This window comes from Trachymyrmex septentrionalis, unplaced genomic scaffold, assembly GCF_001594115.1.
Source record: "Trachymyrmex septentrionalis isolate Tsep2-gDNA-1 unplaced genomic scaffold, Tsep1.0 scaffold11, whole genome shotgun sequence".
Taxonomy (NCBI): domain Eukaryota; kingdom Metazoa; phylum Arthropoda; class Insecta; order Hymenoptera; family Formicidae; genus Trachymyrmex; species Trachymyrmex septentrionalis.
Genome location: NW_017304228.1, coordinates 2280001 through 2303079, shown reverse-complemented (window position 1 = coordinate 2303079; position 23079 = coordinate 2280001). Strand labels below are relative to the sequence as shown.

The window sequence follows — 23079 nt, the reverse complement described above, 5'->3', positions numbered from 1 at the left end:
TCTTCACAATTTACTGGAATCCTAATCCTTCACTTTTAGAATTCTTAAACTTTAATGGGCTTTCTATAATAAGCTATCACCTAAGCTTTAAGTCTTAAGTTGTAAGAAATTGACCATAGTCGATTATATTTTTTTACATTCGATTACTGTGATTGGTCAATTTCTGATGGCTTAAGACTTAAAGTTTAGGTAATAGCTTATTATAGGAAACCAATGAATTCTAATCTTCAAGGATTATCAATCTTTTGACACCTAGAATCCTCAAATTCTGAATCCTAAATTTTCAAAGATTATCGATCATTTGACATCTTATGAAATTCGATCGAAATAACAGAAGATTGCATAAATATAAATAATTCTAATTCAAATATGCAACTTATGATCAAGCTAAACTCGGTTTACGCTGATTTCTTTATTAAATAATTTTTTTGTAGCAGGAGCAATCGCGAGCGACGACAGAACCGCCGAGCAACCTTCTGATAACGGCAAGAGCGAAGCTGAGGCCGCGCACCGAGTCCCAGTGAAATCGGCGAAGATCGAAGGTCGCGCAAACCGATGTCGCGCCTGGGTGAAGAGGACGATCCGCTCGAATGGGCGGCTCGTAATTTCACCCTTCAGCGCCTTATCGATTGCAATCAGTGTACATATGCATAACCCGATAAGATTTCCTTGACACAAGGATTATTAACGGCGTCATTTGGCGCGTCGAAAGACGCGTATTATAACAGGCGTTAGGTCTTAATATTAGGCGTTAAGATAACATGATGGAATGTAACGAGCGCGCATTTGATTGCTATCACGAGCAGGATCGCTGGGGATCTATCTCGAGGAACATTTCGTGGATGTTTATCGCGCCACATCGCCGCGCCAATCCGTCGTCAAATCATTCCCAAACAACACAAAGAACCAAAATGGCATCGTGTCTCGAAAATTAAAGACTATCTTTATGACGCGTCAGTTTAGACGCCATAATTTATAGTGTTGTGTGCGTATTGCCCCGGATCAAGTGGTTCTCATAAAACGCATATCGGGTATCTCAGTGTACAATACAATCAACAACCAACCACGTGTCTTCGTTTAATAGTAGATCAGTCGAGCTTAGTATGCGTTTGACGACCAATTAGTATGTCAACACGATAACGTTATTATATGCGGTAATCGCGGTAATCCAATTATATTGTACGTGCTAACGTTGACTCGAATACAATAATCGACGTATTTTTTCTTACGAGGACGGAGATTTCGTCGCGAATGCATCAGCGACGGGATAGCACAGTAGGACAGACAATAGATAGTAGTTGTAGATTAACGGCGAGATAACGCGAAAGAATTTAATTGTGGATGATGTTTGCCGATTATTGAAATGGGAAATTGTCTCTGCTCTGAGCCTTTGATCTTAAACGATATTAAATTTTTTTTTAATTTGAGAAATAATTCAAATTATGTCATAAAAATCGCCAGTGACGGATATTTGCAAGGATCGTTGTCGAAACATTTGTCTACACACTGATAATAAAATCTATCGTTTCGTTACAGATAAATGATATTCGTTTTGCACCGCGTTTAGGATTAATCGTTCGAGCACGAGTCATGAATCGCGGATGCCCGAATATCCGCGATACGTATCCACGTCTTTGTACGAGTTCTCTTCGTGTTGAAGGCGAGAATCCTTTTCCTTCTCTCCAGAAAATCACGACGATGTTTTCCATAATCTTCGACGCGATTTCGGGCACGTAGATAGAATATATTTTGTACGAAGCTTAGATGGTGGTATTACTTCGTTTTCATTTTCTTAAATCATGAAATAAATAAACTCATTCACGATAAACGTAGAAACGATTCCGTGAAGCTAACGTGCAACTAATCACATGGTTCATTGTTAAAATTATCGATTTGTCGCGATGACTTCTGGATACAATAAGCAGCTATGAACAGCTATTAACTGGAGCTTAACATTATTTTCAAGTAATCTCTGAGAATTGACCGACAAAATTATATCGTTACGATTACATGAAAGTGATGCCACCTGAAAGTAAAAGTAGTTTCCGCTAGGAGACAAGAGACGAATAAAGTCAGGACTCCGCGGGACCATGTGTTCTTGTACTTCGTTACACGGCAGTAAGACAAATCTGACATCTGCCTTGCATAGCAATTATTATTAATCGTATTTAAGTATCGACATTAAATTTAACTATATTTTGTGGCTCATTACATTTGACGAATCTTACAAAGGTGCGCAGCATCATTAGATCGAAAATAATATAAACCGTTAAGTTTGTTACAACTTTAATTTATCAAGCGATCCACACAAAGCTCTTATAATATATAACTCGCATTTAAGAAAATATACCCGTATATCCAACCAATAGAGGAGCCACAAACGGAAGATACTTTCGTTTTCTTTTTGTACAGTTGTATGTACACATGTATGTATATGCTAATTTACGTTTGTCATATTTAGTTTAACATAAATTTAATCAAGATATTCAGGATCTTGAGAGAGATCATCACAATGATAAAATCTCGGATTCCAAATATATTTTATTCAACACTAAACATCAACCCCGTCATTTCCATTCCAACGTGTAAGGAACCAGTAATAAAGTGGATAAAAAAACATTGCGAGAAATATAACAGCGAAGACCCTTTTCTCGAAGTATATATATATATATATATATATATTAGAAATAAAAAAAAATTAAAAATATGAAGAAGACACATTTAAACGACACGCATGGAAACACTTGTTTTAAATTGTTGTTGGTATATACGGTACTTTTATCATCTATGTCGAATCTTGCTACTTGGTACCTTTTTGCGATTGAGAAAAAACCGAAGTTACGGATAGTACACTCAGAAATGTCGTTACTAACGTATTACAATGATTATTTTTCGCATCAAATACTGCAGAGTGTTCGATGCTTCGACAATGATGTTACATCGAGATTAAAATACATCTTGACATCCGATAATAATTCATGTAAAACAACGGCTGCACTTTAATAGTCGTCACCGCGAGAAATGACTTCTTTACATGTGGGACGCAGAACGAGTGTATGCTCAAACTGAGCAGTGTAACAGCCCTTGACGTCGACCAACGGTGGATACGCTTCTACGGCGCCTTTTTCGCAAAGATCCTTCAGCGCCATTTGGTATTTGGTACAACCGACGCGGTCCAACCAACGTTTACAAAAAGCCAAAGTACCTAAAACACGAATAAAATGAAGAGTATTCGAATTCTTAGATCTGTTGTTGAGTAAAGCTTTTTTAAACTAAGCATCTTTAGGCTTCTCACCGAAATGCTTGTTAATAGTGTTGAGAAGAGACTTGCTGCTCTGCAATCTCAATGGCACGAAACCAGCATCAAAACTCTTCATGTAATGTGAACATTCCATGTCATCGTGAACCACGCCTCTACCAGTAGATCCAAAAGTTTCGATCGCATAGAACTCGTTCTCTTCCATTCGGATTGCTTCGCCACCTCTAACTATTGGTACCGTTTTTCCGGCGTGTATACGGTAAGGTGAAATCGAATGGCCATTCAGATTTCTAATTGATTTCACCTGCAAAAGATTCAATTAAATGATTATTGAATGATTATTTAATGATTAAACATCATTCTTATCACTATCTTTAACTATTTTTTTTTTCATATATTTTCGTAATTTAATGTCGAATCAAAGTTTAAGCACTTATGAATTAGAAATGTCATGTATTTCTAAAGCTCAGTTAGTTAATATCAACTAATATTTGCCATCAAAGATAGTCACATTATATTCTTATAAAATATTTTGTGCTGTTCAAAGATAACTAGATAACCATAAATCAAGAGAAAAAAACATTAATTAAACCAAAAGAAATTACACTTTGCACATAATATTCTATATTTCATACCTGATACGTTTTGCCATCCAATTCTACCTCGTATGATTCCATAACTTCTTGAATAGCAGCACCAACATCGCACAATTGTACATCGATACCAGCGGCCTTGATACCGGTATTGGTGGCGTCGCGAACAGCCTCAATCAGCGGGTCGTACTTGGGATTGAAAATCAAAGTGAACGCACAATCAATGATTCGCCCATTAATGTGAGTACCAAAGTCGATCTTGGTGACGTCATCGAATTCGAGAACAGTTGGATCACCGGCGTTCGGAGTGTAGTGAGCCGCGCAATGATTGCGGGAACAACCAGTCGGGAACGCCAATCCAGCCAGGAGACCATCCTCTCCTATCAATTTCCGAGCAGTTTCCTCCAGCTCGTTACAAATTTCTATCATAGTCATTCCCGGCTTGATCTGCGAAATTCATTAAAGAAATACATTTGCAAAACCGCGAGATTTCAAGTGTTTTCTAAAATATGCAAATGATACAATAGGTCTATTCTTTGTGACTGACTTATTATTCTAAATTCTTTAGAGTGGAATCTCACTTTGAAAAATGAAAATTGAGTTAGTCTTGAAAAAGAATGGCTCAATTTTGTATCTTTAAGAGTGAGATTTTATTCTTCAGAATGAGATTTACTTTAAAAATAATATAGTTTTAGAATACATTTTACATGAAATACATATATATTTGAAGTTTAGCAAAAGTGAGATAAAAATTTTAGAGCAATCCAGTGACTTATATACTGAAGCGCACCTTCTCTATACTAAACTATACTATAGGAAACTTTAACAGAGAAACGAAAGGCAAACAACATACTTGTTTTTCTGATTTTTCTCTAAAAACAGCATTTGTTAATCAGCGAGTCTCTGACGAAAAAAAAAACAGTATAATCTTTGCATCAAAGTCATTGTCTAGGATATCTTCGCTCTTTGATAATGTACTCCAATATATTATAGAGCTTAGTGCAATTCACACACACACACACAGTGTAGCAAAAAAGATTAAGCCTAATAACAGTAAATCATTATATTCTTGTTGTTTGCTAGTGGCAAACAGAAATAAAAGATTCTTACTACGTTACACTATACTGTTTACGTTTTATTTGCTGTATAAATGTCTTTATATTGTTTACGCAACAAATAAATACAATTCAATGTTTATTCTAAAAATTCATGTAACTTTAAGAATTAAACATGCCTTCTCGCAGTAACATAAACTTATATACCCAGTCCATGATGTGCCTCCTGGTTTGCCGATGCGCCTCGGCTGCCTGTCTGGCTTCATTATAAATATCATTATGCATTCTGTCGAGAGCGCGCGCCTCCTCGCTCGTAAAGCGCAATTTGGCCATCCTGTCGTCTACCCCGGCGGGTCCGTGAACCATTATTTGTCCCACTGGAAAATTACCATCCGGGAACAATTCCGACACAGGAATACTCGGTGGATCCGTTTGCTGCTTAACCCCACCCTTATCTTTGGGTTTACGCTTCTTCTTTTTCTTCTTTTTGACTTCTTCAGTTTCACCATTGTTCTCTGTCACCTCTGTGGTACCTACAAATTTCAACCAAATAATTTATCATCATTGTGATATGAATATTTATCAAGAGCCATTTAATGTTAAATTTCAGCTTATCGTCATTATAAAAATATAGAAGAATTAGAGATTATTGACAATACCTTCGGCCACTGCATTGTCATCCTTAGCTTTATCTTCTTCCCCTTCTGGCACATCTGCACTAGCTTCTCCAGCACCTGTACAAACATTTCCATTATCAATTATTTAATAGAGAATCAATAACACAATTTCTCTTTTATATACACACACACAAGAATCGTTTGAAAAGTTATAAACTTTATTATGAAAATGGCACTACTCGTCAAAACCATTTTGGTACTACAATTGAACATGCTTTGAAAGATACCTGTGAAAATTGTGGACACTTAGTTTGTTATTTGACAGTCATTTGTGCCAGTCGATGTCAATGTTTTTGTAAAAATGGAAAAATCGAATATCCCGCCTGCGTGTATTGCCTTTCAAATGCAAGAACTTAATCGTTGTCAGTTTGGCTTAGAGAACAGAGATTTTCATCACATCCGTAGAAGTCTATGCAGAGCAAGACGCCAACTATTATTTGAATGAGTCAAAGGAATGAGAATATCACTGGAAAAAGTGTATCAACTTAAAAGGAAACTATGTTGAAAAATAAAGCTAAATTTAATTGAAAAAATACTTGTTTCTATGTTAGATTCAAAACTTTTCAAACAACTCTTATATATGGCTTTAGATACATATACTTATATATAAATTTTGTGGAGTTTAAAATCTATAATTAGTATTCTTTCCGTAAGTTGCAATGTTCCAATATCATACAATTTGTTTCAAGTTCGTCATTTTCACATATTTAAGCTTAAGATTGTTCTTTATAGTTGAACACATAATTTTTGTGCTTAAGATGAAATATATATTTATTAAAGTTTAACAAAAAAAGAATGTAATTCAGAGAAATGTATAGGCAGCCGGAACACAGGTTTGTTTTTTATTTCCGCATTAAACTGCACTAGAACTCTCCTTGTTTTTGCCAAATATGCCCAAATATATACTTATTTTACTTTAAGTATAAAAAAGGTATATTAGTTGAATTATTAAAAAACAGATCTTAAATCTTTTATAATTGTATATAAAATTCAATAATAGGATCGATTCAATAATAGAATCATAGGATCGAATTTTCATCATTTAATACGATAATTATCCATGCACATAAACACGAAATGTTTCCACATCATCTTACATTCGAAGAAGCGATTCCCACAAGTCTTGAACTCAAGAGAAGAGTTTACATTACTCCATTTTAAATACCTTAATGATCAACAACGTAACGTACTCGCGCCATTTAGGTAGATTTAAACAAAATCTTATAATAGTTTACGAACATTTAGAAGAATAATTGAGTAAATCGTTCCGACAACTTCGTGGCCGGTTCTATCACGATGTGAATAGGAAATTCATTAAATCGTCAATTGGGGACCGCGTGTCACAAAAAATCGAGGTGTGACTCTTAATACGTTTGTCATTTAAGGACAATACTCGAACAAAACTTACCGGCTTTCTTCTTCTTTTTTTTCTTCTTCTTCTTCTTCGACGCCTCTGCTGCTCCGGTTTTGTCTTCTTCGTCGACGATTTCGTTCTTCTCCTCGTCCACGAGTTTCTCAGCGGATTTACCGACCTCGTCCAGCACGGCCGCCATTTTTGCAAATAACCATGAATAACGGCAAACCACAGAGCACAGAGGTCACAGAAAAATTTACAAACGACGTACCATGGACGTATGAATATCTGGACGGAGCGTAAAGCCAGCTTAAGCTGGTTCTACATTAGTTACAAACTGATCGCAATCGTTTGTTGTGACAGCCAATCTGAAGCTTGCATTTTGAAATCAACGCTTCATATTGGCTGTCGCAATAAATTTGCAATCAGCTTCCAACTAATGTAGAACCGACTTTAAGAGCGAGAGAAACGAATCAGCGCGGCGGAGAAGGGCAATCAGCCATCTTATCTGGCGACATTTTGGCGCTCTATTTGAAAATCGATATATGTATTATGATATTACTTGTATTTTCAGTGCATAAAAATAGGATTTTGTGTAAGGCAAAGTTAATTCAACGGTTGTATGAAATTAAAAATAATTTTATGTTTATATTAAAAGAAGTAATAAATATGTTTATACTTATTATTTCTTTTAATATAAACCACAAATTATTTTTTATTGCACATAGCCGTTAAATATTTATAAATCAAGTAATTAAAAAAGGAGTCGAGTTATTTTAATGTTAAACCAGAAATAATATAAAATTAAATTTCATATAATTGAACAAATATTTCGACCTATATACAAAGTCATAATTAACGTGCAATTTTAAACTAAAAAACCCGAACGAACCCAATTTATATTGTATGTATAAAAACCTAATAGTTAACCAATCTTTTAAATGTCTCTATAAAACGCTTGATTAATATTAAAAAACGTAAAGAATGTTTGGAAATTAAATACAAAATTTAATGCTTCCTCAATATCTCAGAAATAAAAAAAAAATATTATACATAATACGCAGTTATAGAATTCAAAGAAGGCATTAATATTATGAGAAGTAGGTTCGATTCGCCCCGACAAATGTATGATGTCTACGCCTGGACGATCGCTTTGCCGATATTCTCGCCGCGCAGCATGCCGATAAACGCCTCAAACATGTTCTTTCGCACTTAAAGTCTCATGATTAATTTGTTTCTTAATTTTTCTATAGCTTTTATTACTACAACTGATTGCAACATAATGTGGCACTGTTGATGTTTTATTTTAGAAAAATATAAAATTTTGTATGCGTAATATTAATTGCTTTCCATTTGCACACAAGTGAAACTGAGTCTGAAGTGAGCTATTTCATACTCAGATTAATAACGTCATTATTTGCTTAATTTGGCAAAAAGTTATCACATGTTAACACAGCAATCACATGTCAACAAAAGTTATCACACTTTAAGCGAGGAGTACAGACTCTTGCATAACACATAGCACATAAAGCATAAGAAATTTAAACAATTAGGGTTCTTTATTTCATGGAAAGAAAGGAAACGGAGGACTTTAATTGGTTTATTTTCTCATGCATTACTTGTTATGCACATTATGCAAAAGTTTGTGCTCCCCACTTTATACTTGCGTTTTATCTGTTACCATGGTGGAAATATAAAAAGTGTACTCTTGCGCATTTTGAACATAAAAAAAGTGATATTAATAAGAGAAGTGATATCCGCCATGTTGGTTATTTAAAATTAGCGCTGTCATTATATCATTATAACATTATGTTGAGTTCTTTTCTTTTGCAATTTTCGCAAAATGGTAGATGATTTTTCAACTCATTGTCAATTTAATCCGCTATATCTGCAGCTCACAAGACATTTTGCTAAATTTGGAACGCCCTATATATTGCAAGAGATCTTATGAGTATAATAACGACAAATTGTTCATAATTAATTACATGAAAGCTTAACGATACTGACGGTTTTTTAATTATACCCAGTGAGCAGAATAAATCAATGAATAAAATCGATGAATAAGACAACTTTAAAACATCTTTAAGAATTCTTTAAGAGAAATTTTTAATATATTTTTATTTAAAAAAAACTCTAAAAGAGATATTTCAGATATCTTGATCTAAATATGGGTTTTGTCTATTTATTTGGCAATCTTTAGAAATAAATATTTTGTTATATATTGCAAAAATTTCAAAATAGCAGAAAACTTTTAGACATAGTTTAATCCGCTCTACCTACCTACATGATGAAAATATCGAAAAGTTTGTGATACACCGTATATGCAATAAATGCATAATCTTTTTAAATTATACATTGCGCGCGTTTCCATGCATATACTGTTTAAAATAAAATATTCCAAGAAATATATTTTGCTGCATATATTTTACATACAGTCATATATACTTATATCTATACATATATTAAACATTTTTGGTACCATTTTTAACAATTTATATCATTATAATGAATTTTTATATTTTTACTTAAATTTTTTTACTTATTTATCCTTAAAACAAATATAAGTGCATAATAGGAAATATATTCCTTCGTCGACGAAGGAATTTCATTGTTATTACCACTTACGATGTACGTATTTCAAATATTATATTCTTGCCATTGTCGTTATATAATTCTCCAAATTTAAATAATTTTAGAATGTAATCTAGTACACAATACAGCTCTTATTTAGTAGAAGTCTTATTCAGAGTCTTCTTCATATTCGTTTTCATCTTCGTTTTCACCTCCGTTATCAATTTCCTTTTCATCTTCGTCTTCATCTTCGTTATCATGATCGTTTTCTTCCGAATCTTCGTTCTGAGACATACTCGTACCTCCATCGATCATATCACTGGCCAACTCAGAAGCTAAGTTTTTAGCTGCAACACATAATCTTTGAGAATATTTTCTAATACACTTTTCATAACATAGTGGGACTAAACTAAAATTTATAAATTTTACATAGTTTTTAGAATTTTTAATATACTAATTAATAAACAACTAATTAAATGACAAATCGTGTTTTGATTCACTTTTATCACATTCTTTATTCTGACTATTTGGAAAATAGAAAATCATTTTCGTTAAAATCAGTTTTAGCAACAATTTGACGTCACATGATACCAGATGAATTAGTTGTTGTGTTATATAGTTCAGAGATTTGCTAAGTTAAAGTTGTCCGTTAATTTATTAAATTGTTAAGAAAATGCAAGCTTATAATACCGTATAAATACAGTGTCAAAACATTTCTAAACCAACAAATTTAATTGTCACAGTTTGAGAATTCGCCCGCTAGCGTTGACTTTTCCGTTTTCTTTTTCTTTATTTTCCATAGATTCATTCGATGATTGTGTGAACACATTTAATGAGTTTATGGTTTCATTTGATGTATGTATATTTCATATATTTATTATATATACATGTAAATGTAAACCTTAAACAATCTAGCTGGATCTTAAATGCTTTTATGATTCTGTGTGAATTTATATACTACGTTTGTAATCCTTTGAAATGCGCATTAAAATAATTTTTTGGTTTAAAACGCTAACTCTGCTAAACTACCGCAGTAATATCACGAGTTAAATTAGCTGTCAATTTAACAAATTTTTAATGCTTTATCGCATCTTCGAAACGATCTTAAGCCTCAGGTTCGAGCCAAAGTAATATTTTTCACAATAAGAATTAATTATTTACAGATTTTAATATGTTATTCAACATTATTAAGATCGGTTCAAAGATGTAAAAAAACAACAAAAATTTGTTAAATTGCTAGTCACTTTAACTTGTGATATTAAGTTGTGATAGTTTAATAGAGTTAGCATTTCAACACCAAGAAATCATTTTGGCACGCGTTACAAAAGACTACATAAATACTATATAAATTCGCACAGAATCATACAAGCATTTAAGATCCAGCTAAACCGTTTAAGGTTTTGATTTCTATAGTTTTTCTATTGTTATCAACACACAAATATACGGTCCTATAATATGTTATATTACTTAAATGTTTGGATATATAATATATTTTTGATACTTTTGTCAACAATTTATATCATTATCAACAATTTTTATGCTAATACTTAAAACAAATATAAGTGCATAATAGAAAATATATTCATTTATTGACAAAAGGAGTTTTATTGTTATTAACACTTGCGATGTACGAGTATTTCAAGTATATTCTTGCCATTGTTTATATAATTTGCAAAGTTTGAATAATTTTAGGATGTAATCTATAACTCAATACGATCCTTCTTTACTCCAATTTTTACTTACCATCATCGAGTACACTTTTACGTTCCATATCTCCTCCTTCGTTTCCTGCAACAGCATTACACATAATCATTGAACTTTTTTTTTCGTAATATACCTTTTATAGCATCGTATAATGGGCCTAAACTGAAATTTATGAGTTTTATGAAGTCCATCCATAAAATTTTGCAAATATTTACTAAATTTTGTAAATATTTACTAATTCATTAAATGATAAATCGTGTTATGGTTCGATCACTTTTATCACATTCTTTCTCCGGGCTATTCAGAAAATAGGTTAGAAAATAATTTTCATGATTTTTAATAACAATTCGACGACATACGATACCAGTTGAGTTAGTTCCTGTTCTATGTAATTATTAACAGGTTTGCTAAATCCGTTAATTTATTAAATTATTGGGAAAAAATGCATATATGATTCCAAATACGGTATCAAAAAATTTCCAAACCAATGAATTTAAATGTCACAATTTGATAATTCGCTCACAAGCGCTGACTTTTTTGTGTCTTCTGACACCTTCTTCTACATTATTCGATATTATTTATTCGATGACAGCGTAAACATTCAATGAGTCTGTGAATGTATTTAATGATTATAAAAAAATGTCAAATACGCATTTATCGTACATAATTATGATTTAAAATATAATTAATAATAATCTTGTATATGAAATATATGAATTTCCTGATCAAAACAAATCTGAAAAATTTTCTATGTAGAAGTTTATTTTATTGAAATACCCTTTTACAAAATATTCTTTGTTAATGAAATGTATAGGAATAATAAAGATTATTAAGGCAAGTGAGAATAAACTATGTATGTAGAGCGCATTCAATATAACATATTATTCATCAATTAATATGTTACATTTTTTTAAGAATAATTTTGTCACAAGTCATTATATCGTATTATATAATACTTGACGGAAACATAAACTTATAATTTTACTTTTACACATATTTCCATGCAACATTAAACTGAGACATGGAACAAAATAGTTTATGTTACAATATTTATTCGCAATTAAACATACAATAAAAGCAGGATTTATAAAACGATGTGAAAAGATTTGTAAGTGTCCTGCAAAAATTTTTATAGAAGAAGAAATAAACAAAAAACGTAGAAATAAGTAAAAACCGAATGAAATGTTAGGTAAGAAATGTTTTATAAAATTATAAAGATTGTCAAAGTTATATTATGCTTATTCTAATTTTATCAAAAGCAATATCATTATTGCGCAATAAAATTATTTTATAAATGGTGAAAATAAAAAAAATAAAAAAATACAACTTTTCTTTTTATTTCTAAATATCATTTAACCGATATCTCATAAACATCTGCTGAGTATTGAAGCGTGTTTATCTAATAATATTTCTTTCAGAAATTTGACTCGTTATTTAAAATATCGCCAATTGAAAATGTTTGAAAAACGTTGGTTGAAGATACACGTCACAATAATGTACCTTATTGTTAGTAACTATATTAATATTATTATTATTATCATATATTCCTATTGTTTTATTTTATATCTGATTTGAATGGCATGTATATCAGGTTATGAGAGAAAAATGGATGTACACAAAACAATAATTTATTTTTTTAAACTTACCATCTGACTCTTGAGCCAGAATACAGACTACGGCAAATGCCAAGATCAGCAAGTGTAAAATCTTATAACCCATGTTTTTATCGAGTGTTATTGACAGTAGAAACTCAAACGGCTACTGTGCTAATGGAATTTATGTTGCTTATTTGGCGTATTTATAAGAAAAAGCTCCGATAATTATAATGCGAAATAATTACTAGTTATGTTATCTATCGGTCGTGTAGGTATGTGTGACTTATGTGTGTTCTCGCATATTTACTCATTTTATATAAAAATTTATTCGCAATTTTATAATTTACTTTCCTATATATAAATAAAATTTTAAATCCGGTAAAGCAATGTCGTGAATACGCGGCAAAAGATTGAATATAAAGTGTTCAAATTATAATGCACTAGGTTAAAACAAGTTCAAAATTTTTAATTTTCTCTTTAATAAAAATTTATAACTCTGATAATTTTATAGTAGTTGTGATTGTAACAATAGCGCTAATTTTAACGGATTATTTCTGATTATCAATAAGAGGGTGAAAACGTTTCTTTCGCATATTTACTCCAATAATCTTATCACGAAAGTGTGTTACGAATATAAATGAGTTTTATTAAATTTTTATCATTATTTCCATTTGAAAGTCGAGGAATGTTAAGAATAATTTTTACATATGCAACATACATTGAGTAATATTATTTCTGACTCGCTCTTATCATCCATTTGTTACGTGTATTACGCTGCAATATTTAATTTTTTGTTTTTTCTTGATAATGACAGATAAAGAAAATACAAAAGACAATGCCATGTTGAATAAGAACATTTTCTTGTACGTGGAACGTTACATTACTTTATCACTTTATGATAAGACTTTAAAAATGAGCATGAATTTTGTATAAGAAAACTTAGAAAATTTTCCATTTTCGTACCAATTCATTTTTTAAATTTTATTTAAAAAATAAAATCAGAACTGTTAGAATAATTTTAAATGTTTCTTGATAGAACACTTTTTTAAAATATGGTCTGTCAAAATTAATTACAAATTTTGCAGATTATTAGAGATATACTTAACTTTAAAAATTTCTGCGCAATTTATACACAAAATTTTTTCATACGTACATTTCATACATAAAATATGCTTATTGGAAATTTCTTTTCTACGAAAGTTGTATTCGACAGAAGTCGCAAATTATATTATATAATTTTGATGAATTTTTTCGCGTATTCCATTATAGACTCATAGTTTAAGGAAGTAAAAACAATTAGTTTGTAAGTTGGTTTTGGATAAAGGGTATTTATTATGCATATTATATCTAAGAATTGAAAGAACATATTTTTTTATAAACATTGAATTTTTGTTCTACAAAATATAAAAAAATTGTGTTTCAGAGAGTTAAAATAATATTGTGGGTGGTTCGCACCCAGTCAACAAAAGGTTAATCTAAGTTCAACTAACATTTTATTTCTTTCTGATTCTAAAAATAAGAAAAAAATGAAGATTAAATTAAGAACCGAGATATGGTTCGTCTATATTGGTAAAAATATAGACATTGTGAATGTTATTACGTTTCTGTTTGTCCGATAATCATGCATGGAAACATGAATTTGATTTTTAGATATATCTTTTTATGAAAATGATGAAATAAATACAAGCAGAAAGAGTTACATTATTTAATACGTATAATTAAGAATTTTGTTTTGTTTAACATAATATGTTTCCTATAATTGTGCCTTTAACGCTCCGTTAAAATGTAGTTTGGTCCATAAATTAAATAAATAATAAACCAAAGATTTATTCTTGAAGATATTTTCCTTTTATTATTATTATTTATATTTCAATAATTAATGATTTCTCTACGATAGTTGTTTTTATTAAAAAAATATTTGTGGAACGAATTTCGTGCATAATTGAAAAAATATTTTTATACACGTAATATTTATACTTGTGTAACAAATAGAAGCAATTTTGATATAAAGTTATAAACACTTTGAGCGTGAAAATCGCCGTGGCTGGATATTATTAGCTCTGATTTCATTTGATTACATGCAATACTAACGGACCGAAGAGTCGATAAAAAAATCGTCACAGATGCATATTGCTCTTTTGTCAGGTCTGCTTTTATTATTACGATCTGTTGCGGCAGTCGTATTAATTCATTGTCACTTATCGTCTATACGAGTACATTCCAGTTTTATTATAGTCGCATAATATAACATTATAAAGGTAGTTTAAACGTATGCATCATATCGATAGATAGTTTTGGTGAGTATACTGTTATTAAAAAAAATACTGCTTATGTTTCTTACGTCATCACATGCAAAAGTATGTGTGTTCGATGGCAATAAGCCTCATGGTAATAATATGTTAACGTACGATAAGAGACATCATTACGGAATTTACCAAAAGTATTGCAATTTGGACTGCACGTGTGGAACCGAGTGGAACTTTTAGTATTACTTATATAATACTAGAAAAAGTTATACTTGCCGAAATCGATTAGAAATATTCTCTTACATCTTTGCAAGTGCTATTTACATACGTCAAATGCAACTAAAAGGAAAGGAAAAATCTGAATTGGTATGCTGTGTAAAAAACGACTTTGTCTAAATTAAAGTTACATTTTAAAAGCAAGTTATATTATCATGTAATATCGTTTAAGTAAGTGATATAAATTTGGATGCACTATATCGCTTTTGTTTTGCCAATCTTTATTCAAAGTAAAGAAATTGATAAATCGATTTTTTTTAAATAAAAGCATACATTGAAAATTTTAGGCTAGTTTCACCTTTCGATAAATTTCAATTTACTCGCGCTCTCGCTTTCACCCTTGTTCTCTATTTCTTGTCCACTCTATCTTTTGTTCATTAGACAAATTACACAATTTATACAAAGGTGAAACAACCAGTCCTATATAGATATTTTAGATTCAAATTATAACAATTAGAAAAGTTTATTTTATAAATTTATAAATTTTCGTCAGGATATTTTTACGAATTTAATGTCTCTTGTTGTACTTGATTACATTTGATGTTCACATAATTATAAAACTGCATGTTCCATTATAGTTTATTTATCATTTAATATTTTTATCAAAAAAATGCATTATATTTCGATCGTTTTTTGAACTGTTCTGTTAAATAATGTCGAAAATACAATGTTTTATTGACGAGTCATCAAAAATATCGAGTTAAGTAATTATCGCAAATAACTAATCGCGAATATTATTGATAGCAATAATATTAAGAATCAGTATCGTTATTATTAAATATCAATATCAAAAACAATGCAATTTTCCTTTGTTAAACCAAGAAAACGCAAAAAAACTATTAAGTAGATCGATTGGACAATTTACAAATTAAATGAAGGGCGTGCAATTTCTATCACAAATTTACGTTTTTTATTATTCAAAAAAAATACTTTGTCCTGATTGTTAATGCGAGCGGAAAGTTCAGAACCTGATTTATGATCCTTGCGTATTCAAAGTATTTTGTTTAAATATCGATGAAATTGTTTACATTATCGTGTATTTAGATTTTGCTTTCTTTGGTTCCGATATTTCGGTCAGGAACGCGAGCCATCTCGTTTGGAAAAGTCATATTAGCCAAACGCAAATGGCGTCCGCTTTCGATCAAAGAAGAATGTTTGATAAGTGTAAAGAAATATTTGGAGAAAATAAACTGCTCTTTCTTTCCTGAAGTAAGAAATTATTTTCCCGTGTATGAGACGCCGGATGTTACCTTTCGTTCATTGATGATCGGAAATTATTGATGACGATTCGCTAAGTGATGGCGGAGTAAATTCGCGAAATCGTAAAAAAAAACATTTAAATGATGGTGAGTACATTACAGAATTACGACACGTAGAAACAAAAATAAAAGCACCTTTATAATACAATTCTAGTGATAGCTATCTGATTGAGCGTATATAAAACTTGATCAGTTTAGCCATTGTTGAGAACTGTCTCTTCAAACCTGCCGCAATTTATCGACTTGCGTAAAGAAGCATGGCAGTGTCTCGCGTCATACTTTGCTTGTTTTAGCTTGTTTAGCACCGAGACACTACCGTGTCTCCAGATTACCACCGACGAGATATGCTTACACATCATAGATCGTCAACAATTTTTGTAAATTCTTTTTTCACACATAACAGATCCATAAAGTAAGAAAAAAATTTTCCATCTTCTTCGACTCGTAGTTTTCCATATATAAAAATTATCAAACTTACAGAAACTAAAAAAGAAATGTAGTAATAAATCTTTTGATAGTAGCAATTTCAAGCTTTAAAAGCTTTTTTTTTATTCAAATTTTATTCTATTCTCAGTAAAATTATTGTATACACAATTGTACGTACAATTTTGAACTAAAAAAACCGAACAAATCTAATTTATATGTATAAAAACCTAATAGTTCCGATCTTTTATCTATATAAAACGCTTGATTAATATACAAAAACGTAAAGAACGTTTGGAAATTAAACATAAAATTCAATGTTTTCTCAATATCTCAGAAATATAAAAAAACATTATACATAATACGCAGTTATAGAATTCAAAGAAGGCATTAATATTATGAGAAGTAGGTCCGGTTCGCCCCGATAAATATATGATGTCTACGCCTGGACAATCGCTTTGCCGATGTTCTCGCCACGCAACATGCCGATAAACGCCTCAAACATGTTCTCGAAACCTTTGGTCACAGTCTCACGGTAACGAAGTTTGCCCTCACGTAGCCATTGCAGATTCTGCATAATGCCTTCATTCCTTCGATCCATCCAACGTGTAACGAGGAAACCCTCCATTCTTAATTCACGTCTCGATAAAATAGGTTGCAGGATCGTACACTTTGGCAAAGATGAGCTGTCCGCATCGTAACTGGAGATGCTACCGCACACGGCTACTCGGCTAAACGGCTTCATCTGGTATATAACTGCGCTAGAGATATTTCCGCCAATCTGTAAAATTAATAAATATATATGGATTATTAAGGTCTCTATTCTGTAATTCTTCACGGTAGCGTCAATGTCGTTACATTGACGTTGCATAACTTTTTTATGTATACACTGTAAAAAATAAAATGTAAATTTTAACTTAAAGATGTATAGTAGACTTTCTGAGACATATAAAATGTTAAAATTTATACAAAAATGTTAATTTTAATATTTTTGCATGTCTCAAAAAGTCCCCTGTACGTCTTTGAGTTAAAATTAACATTTTATTTTTTACAGTGTAAAACCTACGCAATGACAATATAACGAAACCAACATTATTGTTAACAGTTATATAAGTAATCATAGGGCAGAACAATATTCTTTTCAGTTTTGGATTTTTAACTTTTTACTAAAGTAGAAATTCTTTTAAAAATAACTCAGATTTGTAACGTTACATTTCCCGAGATTTTTTGTGATATATTTTTGTCACACACACACACACACACACACACACACACACACACAATGTGTGAATTAGTAAATCAATTATTTTTCCTCTGCATCTATGTTTCTTTAAGGCTATATTGTTCCACTTTTTGGTAAACTTCAGCTCACTGTCTTACTCTTTTACTCTTTTATGCTTATTCTTTTACTCTTTTGTTTGTCCAATAGATAAATTATCACATAGTTTATCTGAAAATGGAACAACTGACTCTAAGGCATATAATAACAAAGATATATGTAACGTTTCGCGTCAAACGGGCCACCTCTCCTTCCAAAATTTGAGGCAACGGAAAGAAACGTTTAAGGTCTTACACGTATATATGCATATATTTAATAAGTATCTAAAAATTAGTTGTCAGTAATTCTGTAACATTAACAGAATTTGATTTAGCATAAAGAAAAGTTACAGCAAAGTGTTTATCGTTGATATTTTTGAAAAGAAAAATTCCATCAAGAGTTATAGAAGGAAATAAAAGATATCATTTGAAAACACATCAAGAGTTATTGAAGGAGATAAAAGATGTCATTTGAAAACAATGATCTATACGTGTATTGAATTACTAAAAAAAAACTATTATGTCCAACAGAGAATGCAGCTTTGCAACTGTTGCAAAATTTTGCAATACGATTGGCGCTTGCTTTAGATTTCTTATAGATCTAAATGTACAAATCAATCATATTGAAGAATTTTACAACTGTTGCAAAGCTGCTTTCTCTGCTGAACACAGCCAATATTTCATAGAATTCGTACATTATCGAAATAGCAATTCACGCCTTGCGGAGCAACTTCGCGCAATTTGACTGCGACTGGCATGGTCTTGTAATTGATGGCGGAATCGAAACCCATTTCCTCAGTAAGCCATTTGCATTTCTCTTCGGAGCCGCATATACCAATGACATTTAGGTCTAGATTCTTGGCAATCTGACCTACGTGCGAGCCGATCGCACCAGCGGCTCCGCTGACGACGATTGTTTCGCCAGATTTCGGTTTGCATATCTCCAGCAAACCGAAATATGCTGTGTTACTATTAACAAGAAAGAAAGAAAGAAAGAAAGAAATAAAGAAAGAAAGAAGAAAAAGAAAAGGAGGAGAGAGCCAGAGAAAGAGAAAGAGAGAGAGAGAGAGAGAGAGAGAGAGAGAGAGAGAGAGTTTTGTATAAATAATTTAAATTACTATATATTTTTTCTTGTTATTAACATCAGAAATAAATATTTATGTCTCAAAAAAAAAAAAAAATATCTTAGTCAGGAATTTCTACTTAATGCTAGTATCAGCTCGTGGTTTACATAATCTACATAATGCTCAAAGTAAAAATGCCGTCAGCCTTACCGCACATGTATCTTGTCTCGTAGCGTCTATAAAATTTTATGTATCTTTTGTTTGCGAGATGATAAATACATTAGCAAAGCGATCGAGTGAGCGCATTGGCAAAAATTCTTACCCCGGCATTCCTAGAATGCCAAGACAAAGGGATGACGGCAAATCACCTATGTCTGGCAAAAGGTACGGGTGTTCTTGGAACACTAAATCTCTGAATTTTGTATTGACAATCGTGTGAGTTCTCCACCCCATGTTTCCAACAATTCTCTTGCCAACTGGGAAAGCTGGATTTTTAGATTCTATAATCTTGGCGATTTGAGTGCCGAGCATCGTGATCCCGAGAGGATATCTTCTTACGTACGGTCTCATGTATGGGTCCACAGAAAAGTATTCAGCTTCCGCGAGGTATTCTAAAAGAAAAAAAGCTTTCATCGTAAAATAATTTATTATAACTGTGATAATATTACGTTCAAAGTTATGAGGAATGATTAAGAAGTAATGTATATAATTTGATGCTAAAATATTTCACATATATATTTCAAAAATTTTAAAAGTAAAAATGTGTTACAATAAATGCCTTGTGTTATTAGCATAGCATGGTGTAGCTAAAAAACAAATGACTCTATAAATAATTATTAGAATTCCTTATCTAACAGCGGAGATATTGAAACCCAGAGAGTTCCGTCTATATAAGATTTAACTTTAACCTTTAAACTCCCTAGAAAGCCATTATTGTGACTCTTGAGTTTGGATTAAAATACCACTACTTTGAATGGTATTTTAAATACTAAATGTATTAAACATATATGTATGTATGTATTAAAAAATAAAAATTATGTAGCGTATAAAAAATATATATTAAAAAGTATACAAAAAAATAAAAAAGTATAAAAATGTAAAAGAATATAAAACAAGAAAAAAAATAATTAAAAACCAAAATTAATGACAATAAAGAACTCTTTATATAAATAATAAATACAATCTAGGACAAGTTTAACATATAAGTTTATATTCAATAATCAAGAAATTTACAAATTTAAAGATATTATACACTAATCAATTATAAAATGTTCCGATCTTAAGATTAAGCCTCTTTAAATAAACGCATGATGTTACTACAATTAAATCAGTTTTCTTAGTTATGGAATTTAATGTATTATAGTATAACATCATTGCGTTTATTTGAAGAGGGTCTAATTTTAAAGCAAAAACATGTTATAATTGATTAGTATATAATATTTGCAACAATAAAATATAAATAATAATCCAGATAGAACTAATGAGAGTCATACGTTGTTGTAAGAGTGGAGAGATAAAAGAAACAGATAATCCTCAGGTGTTGCTGGCTATCTTTAATTTATTTTGAACGTTTCTGCTCCTTTTGGATTTTTCATCCTTAGCGAATACAAAATCAACAATCTTCTATTGAAAGCAAGTCACTTGCAGATTGCCAGAAATGCAACATACATTACACTCAATGGGAAACGATATAAAAACAAAGCTCAGAAATAACGATTCACATTTATTAAATTATCAACATTGAGTAAAAAATTACAGAAGTTCTGAGTTTCGTTTTTTATCGTTTTCCATTGAGTGTAATATATGCTGCATTTCTAGCAATCTCCAAATGACTTGCTTTCAATGGAAGATTGTTGATTTTGTATTCGCTGAGGATGACTCCAAAAGAAGCAGAAACGTTCTAAATAAATTGAAGATAACCAGCAATACCTGAGGATTAGCTGTTCCTCCTATCTCTTACAACAGCGCATGATTTTCATTAGCTCTATCTGGATTATAATTTATATTTTATTGTTTAAGATTGAGAGTCTTTATTTATATTTTATATTTATATATTTATTTTAATTGTTTTAATATTTTGAAATTTGTAATTTTTTTATTCTTGAATATAAATTTATGTGTTAGGCTCTTACTTGCCCTAAATTGTATTTATTAATTATTTAAAAAACCAAATAAAAAATAAAATAAAATAGAAGCTACAAACTTTCCACATCGTTAGCTCTGTGTAATGCTTTGGATAAAGCAAAGTTCTGAGTCTATACGTTTATATTCATTTATGTTGTCTATATTGCGCTTAGGGCTCGAAATTTTATACATCTATGTTCGGAATTGAAATCAGATACCAAAAGCCCTCAAAATACAATATTTTTGAGAAAATAAACATTTTTTATATTTCATCATATGTTGCTTGCCGGAAAAGCCACTTTTGTAGCTCTGCACAAATCTCGAAATTTTTGTGTCGCGTGTATGTTACTTACATAGAAAAATTTTTGAGAAAAAAGAATTACTATTTTAATGAAAAAATGCTGACAGTCTAAAAGTTAATCTCGATTTAATTTATTTTTTGTCTTTTTCTTATAGTAAAAACTAGAAAAAAAATGATAAAATATTATACTGTGATTAATTTTACATTAGTGGAACCAAATCTAAGAGGGGTTATACCTATAAGAGCCACAATACTATTCAAGGAATACACCAAACCAAATCAAGAGAGAGTTAAAATGACTCTATTTTGACGTCATAAAAATCAAAATAATGATTTTTTTGTTACAAAATTTGACTGTTTATCGACATAAAAAATCAAAATAAAGTCTTTTTGATTTTTTGTTGACCTTTTTGTGTTCCTTGAATTCCTCTTCCTTTATATAATATATGAAACTTATAACAAATGAATTCTTTGTTTTTTAATTTTATGAAATTTTCATATGTCTTTCTAACTCATTTTTTTTAATATTCACAAAAAATACTGAAAGCGCATATTGGATAATCGCGCTTGTAATTATCTCGCTCATTTGTAATAATGAGCTCATCGATACGCTCATGGACAAAAAGTATTCTGACATTGTCAGTACTGAAAATTGTAGTTTATGTTACAAATATTATAGATTTTCAATATTGACGGTGTATATCGGATTAAGCTTAAATAGCTGGACATTTATGACGATTACGTCTTTTCTTTTTACCTCCATTTTGCAACGGCGGCAGCTCTTCTTCCATCAGTTTTAGATCCGTCGGCTTCGCTTCATTAACAAAATGATTTACTACCACATATTTCCTCGCCTTTACTATCTTGTGTGATTGCGACGAAAAATTTCGAATACAAACATTCCTCGGAACCGTCAATGCGATTTCACCACCGTTATCGCAAAGGGAACGAGCAATGATAGTCACGATGAAGCGACAGCGGTCCCACGATATCTCACGCTGCATTGATTTGAACATGATTATCTTTATATTTGCACACAAATCGTTTGAAATGCGCGATACGTAAGATAGATTGACACTAAAAAGTACGAGGTCTGTCCTAACGTATCCGACTTTTGCCTATATTATGAGAAAGAGCTATTTTGAAGTAATATAAACAACCTCGTCTTTAAAGTAGTTTTCGTTCGAAGAAATGACCTTCTGCTAACAGTTGCACCCACTTGCAAAAGCAATTCTGGAAGTCGTTTATTGTGATAGCCAAC

General features: G+C 31.1%; 4 protein-coding genes across 6 annotated transcripts in view; 1 reads left to right on the top strand and 3 right to left on the bottom strand.

Annotated features, from left to right (window-relative positions):
- The window catches only part of LOC108750665, a 55707-nt gene extending 52882 nt beyond the window's left edge, over window positions 1–2825 (top strand). Inside the window, exon 6 of one of the 2 annotated variants that reach the window (XM_018490317.1) lies at window positions 438–2825. In XM_018490317.1, the coding sequence (XP_018345819.1) occupies window positions 438–524 (87 nt within the window). In that variant the 3' untranslated portion in view covers window positions 525–2825. Of the gene's footprint in view, window positions 1–434 lie in introns of both variants that reach the window. The other variant, XM_018490308.1, reaches the window with a different exon arrangement.
- LOC108750657 (methionine aminopeptidase 2) lies at window positions 2732–7224 on the bottom strand. Its single transcript, XM_018490296.1, has 6 exons — window positions 6993–7224; window positions 5567–5641; window positions 5115–5440; window positions 3895–4299; window positions 3296–3563; window positions 2732–3205 (listed from the first exon to the last, which is right to left on the bottom strand). The coding sequence occupies exons 1-6, from the start codon at window positions 7135–7137 to the stop codon at window positions 3000–3002; spliced, it is 1425 nt and encodes a 474-aa protein (XP_018345798.1). The 5' UTR covers window positions 7138–7224; the 3' UTR covers window positions 2732–2999.
- Window positions 7225–9488: 2264 nt separating this feature from the next.
- LOC108749495 (nucleolar transcription factor 1-like) lies at window positions 9489–12971 on the bottom strand. The gene is made up of 3 exons (XM_018488262.1): window positions 12860–12971; window positions 11253–11297; window positions 9489–9856 (listed from the first exon to the last, which is right to left on the bottom strand). Exons 1-3 carry the CDS (start codon window positions 12930–12932, stop codon window positions 9678–9680), a joined length of 297 nt encoding a protein of 98 aa, XP_018343764.1. The 5' UTR covers window positions 12933–12971; the 3' UTR covers window positions 9489–9677.
- A 4445-nt stretch (window positions 12972–17416) lies between these two features.
- LOC108750917 (prostaglandin reductase 1-like) overlaps window positions 17417–23079 on the bottom strand; it is a 12529-nt gene continuing 6866 nt past the window's right edge. Inside the window, exons 1-4 of one of the 2 annotated variants that reach the window (XM_018490786.1) lie at window positions 22576–22893; window positions 19716–20004; window positions 19025–19298; window positions 17417–17793 (exon numbers count right to left, since the gene is read on the bottom strand). In XM_018490786.1, coding sequence (XP_018346288.1) covers window positions 17452–17793; window positions 19025–19298; window positions 19716–20004; window positions 22576–22834 — 1164 coding nt within the window. In that variant the 5' untranslated portion in view covers window positions 22835–22893 and the 3' untranslated portion in view covers window positions 17417–17451. Of the gene's footprint in view, window positions 17794–19024; window positions 19299–19715; window positions 20005–22575; window positions 22894–23079 lie in introns of those variants that run through there. The other variant, XM_018490795.1, reaches the window with a different exon arrangement.

What these genes read in the sequence shown, in the direction of transcription:
- LOC108749495 (XM_018488262.1), bottom strand. Translation starts at nt 12,932, where the DNA reads ATGGGTTATAAGATTTTACACTTGCTGATCTTGGCATTTGCCGTAGTC. An exon ending in TCTGGCTCAAGAGTCAGATG is followed by an intron (nt 11,298 to 12,859) that starts GTAAGTTTAAAA and finishes ATGCTGTTGCAG; the next exon opens with GAAACGAAGGAGGAGATATG. An exon ending in TAAAAGTGTACTCGATGATG is followed by an intron (nt 9,857 to 11,252) that starts GTAAGTAAAAAT and finishes TATGTGTTGCAG; the next exon opens with CTAAAAACTTAGCTTCTGAG.
- LOC108750657 (XM_018490296.1), bottom strand. Translation starts at nt 7,137, where the DNA reads ATGGCGGCCGTGCTGGACGAGGTCGGTAAATCCGCTGAGAAACTCGTG. An exon ending in AAAAAAGAAGAAGAAAGCCG is followed by an intron (nt 5,642 to 6,992) that starts GTAAGTTTTGTT and finishes ATGTTTGTACAG; the next exon opens with GTGCTGGAGAAGCTAGTGCA. An exon ending in CACTATTAACAAGCATTTCG is followed by an intron (nt 3,206 to 3,295) that starts GTGAGAAGCCTA and finishes TTCGTGTTTTAG; the next exon opens with GTACTTTGGCTTTTTGTAAA.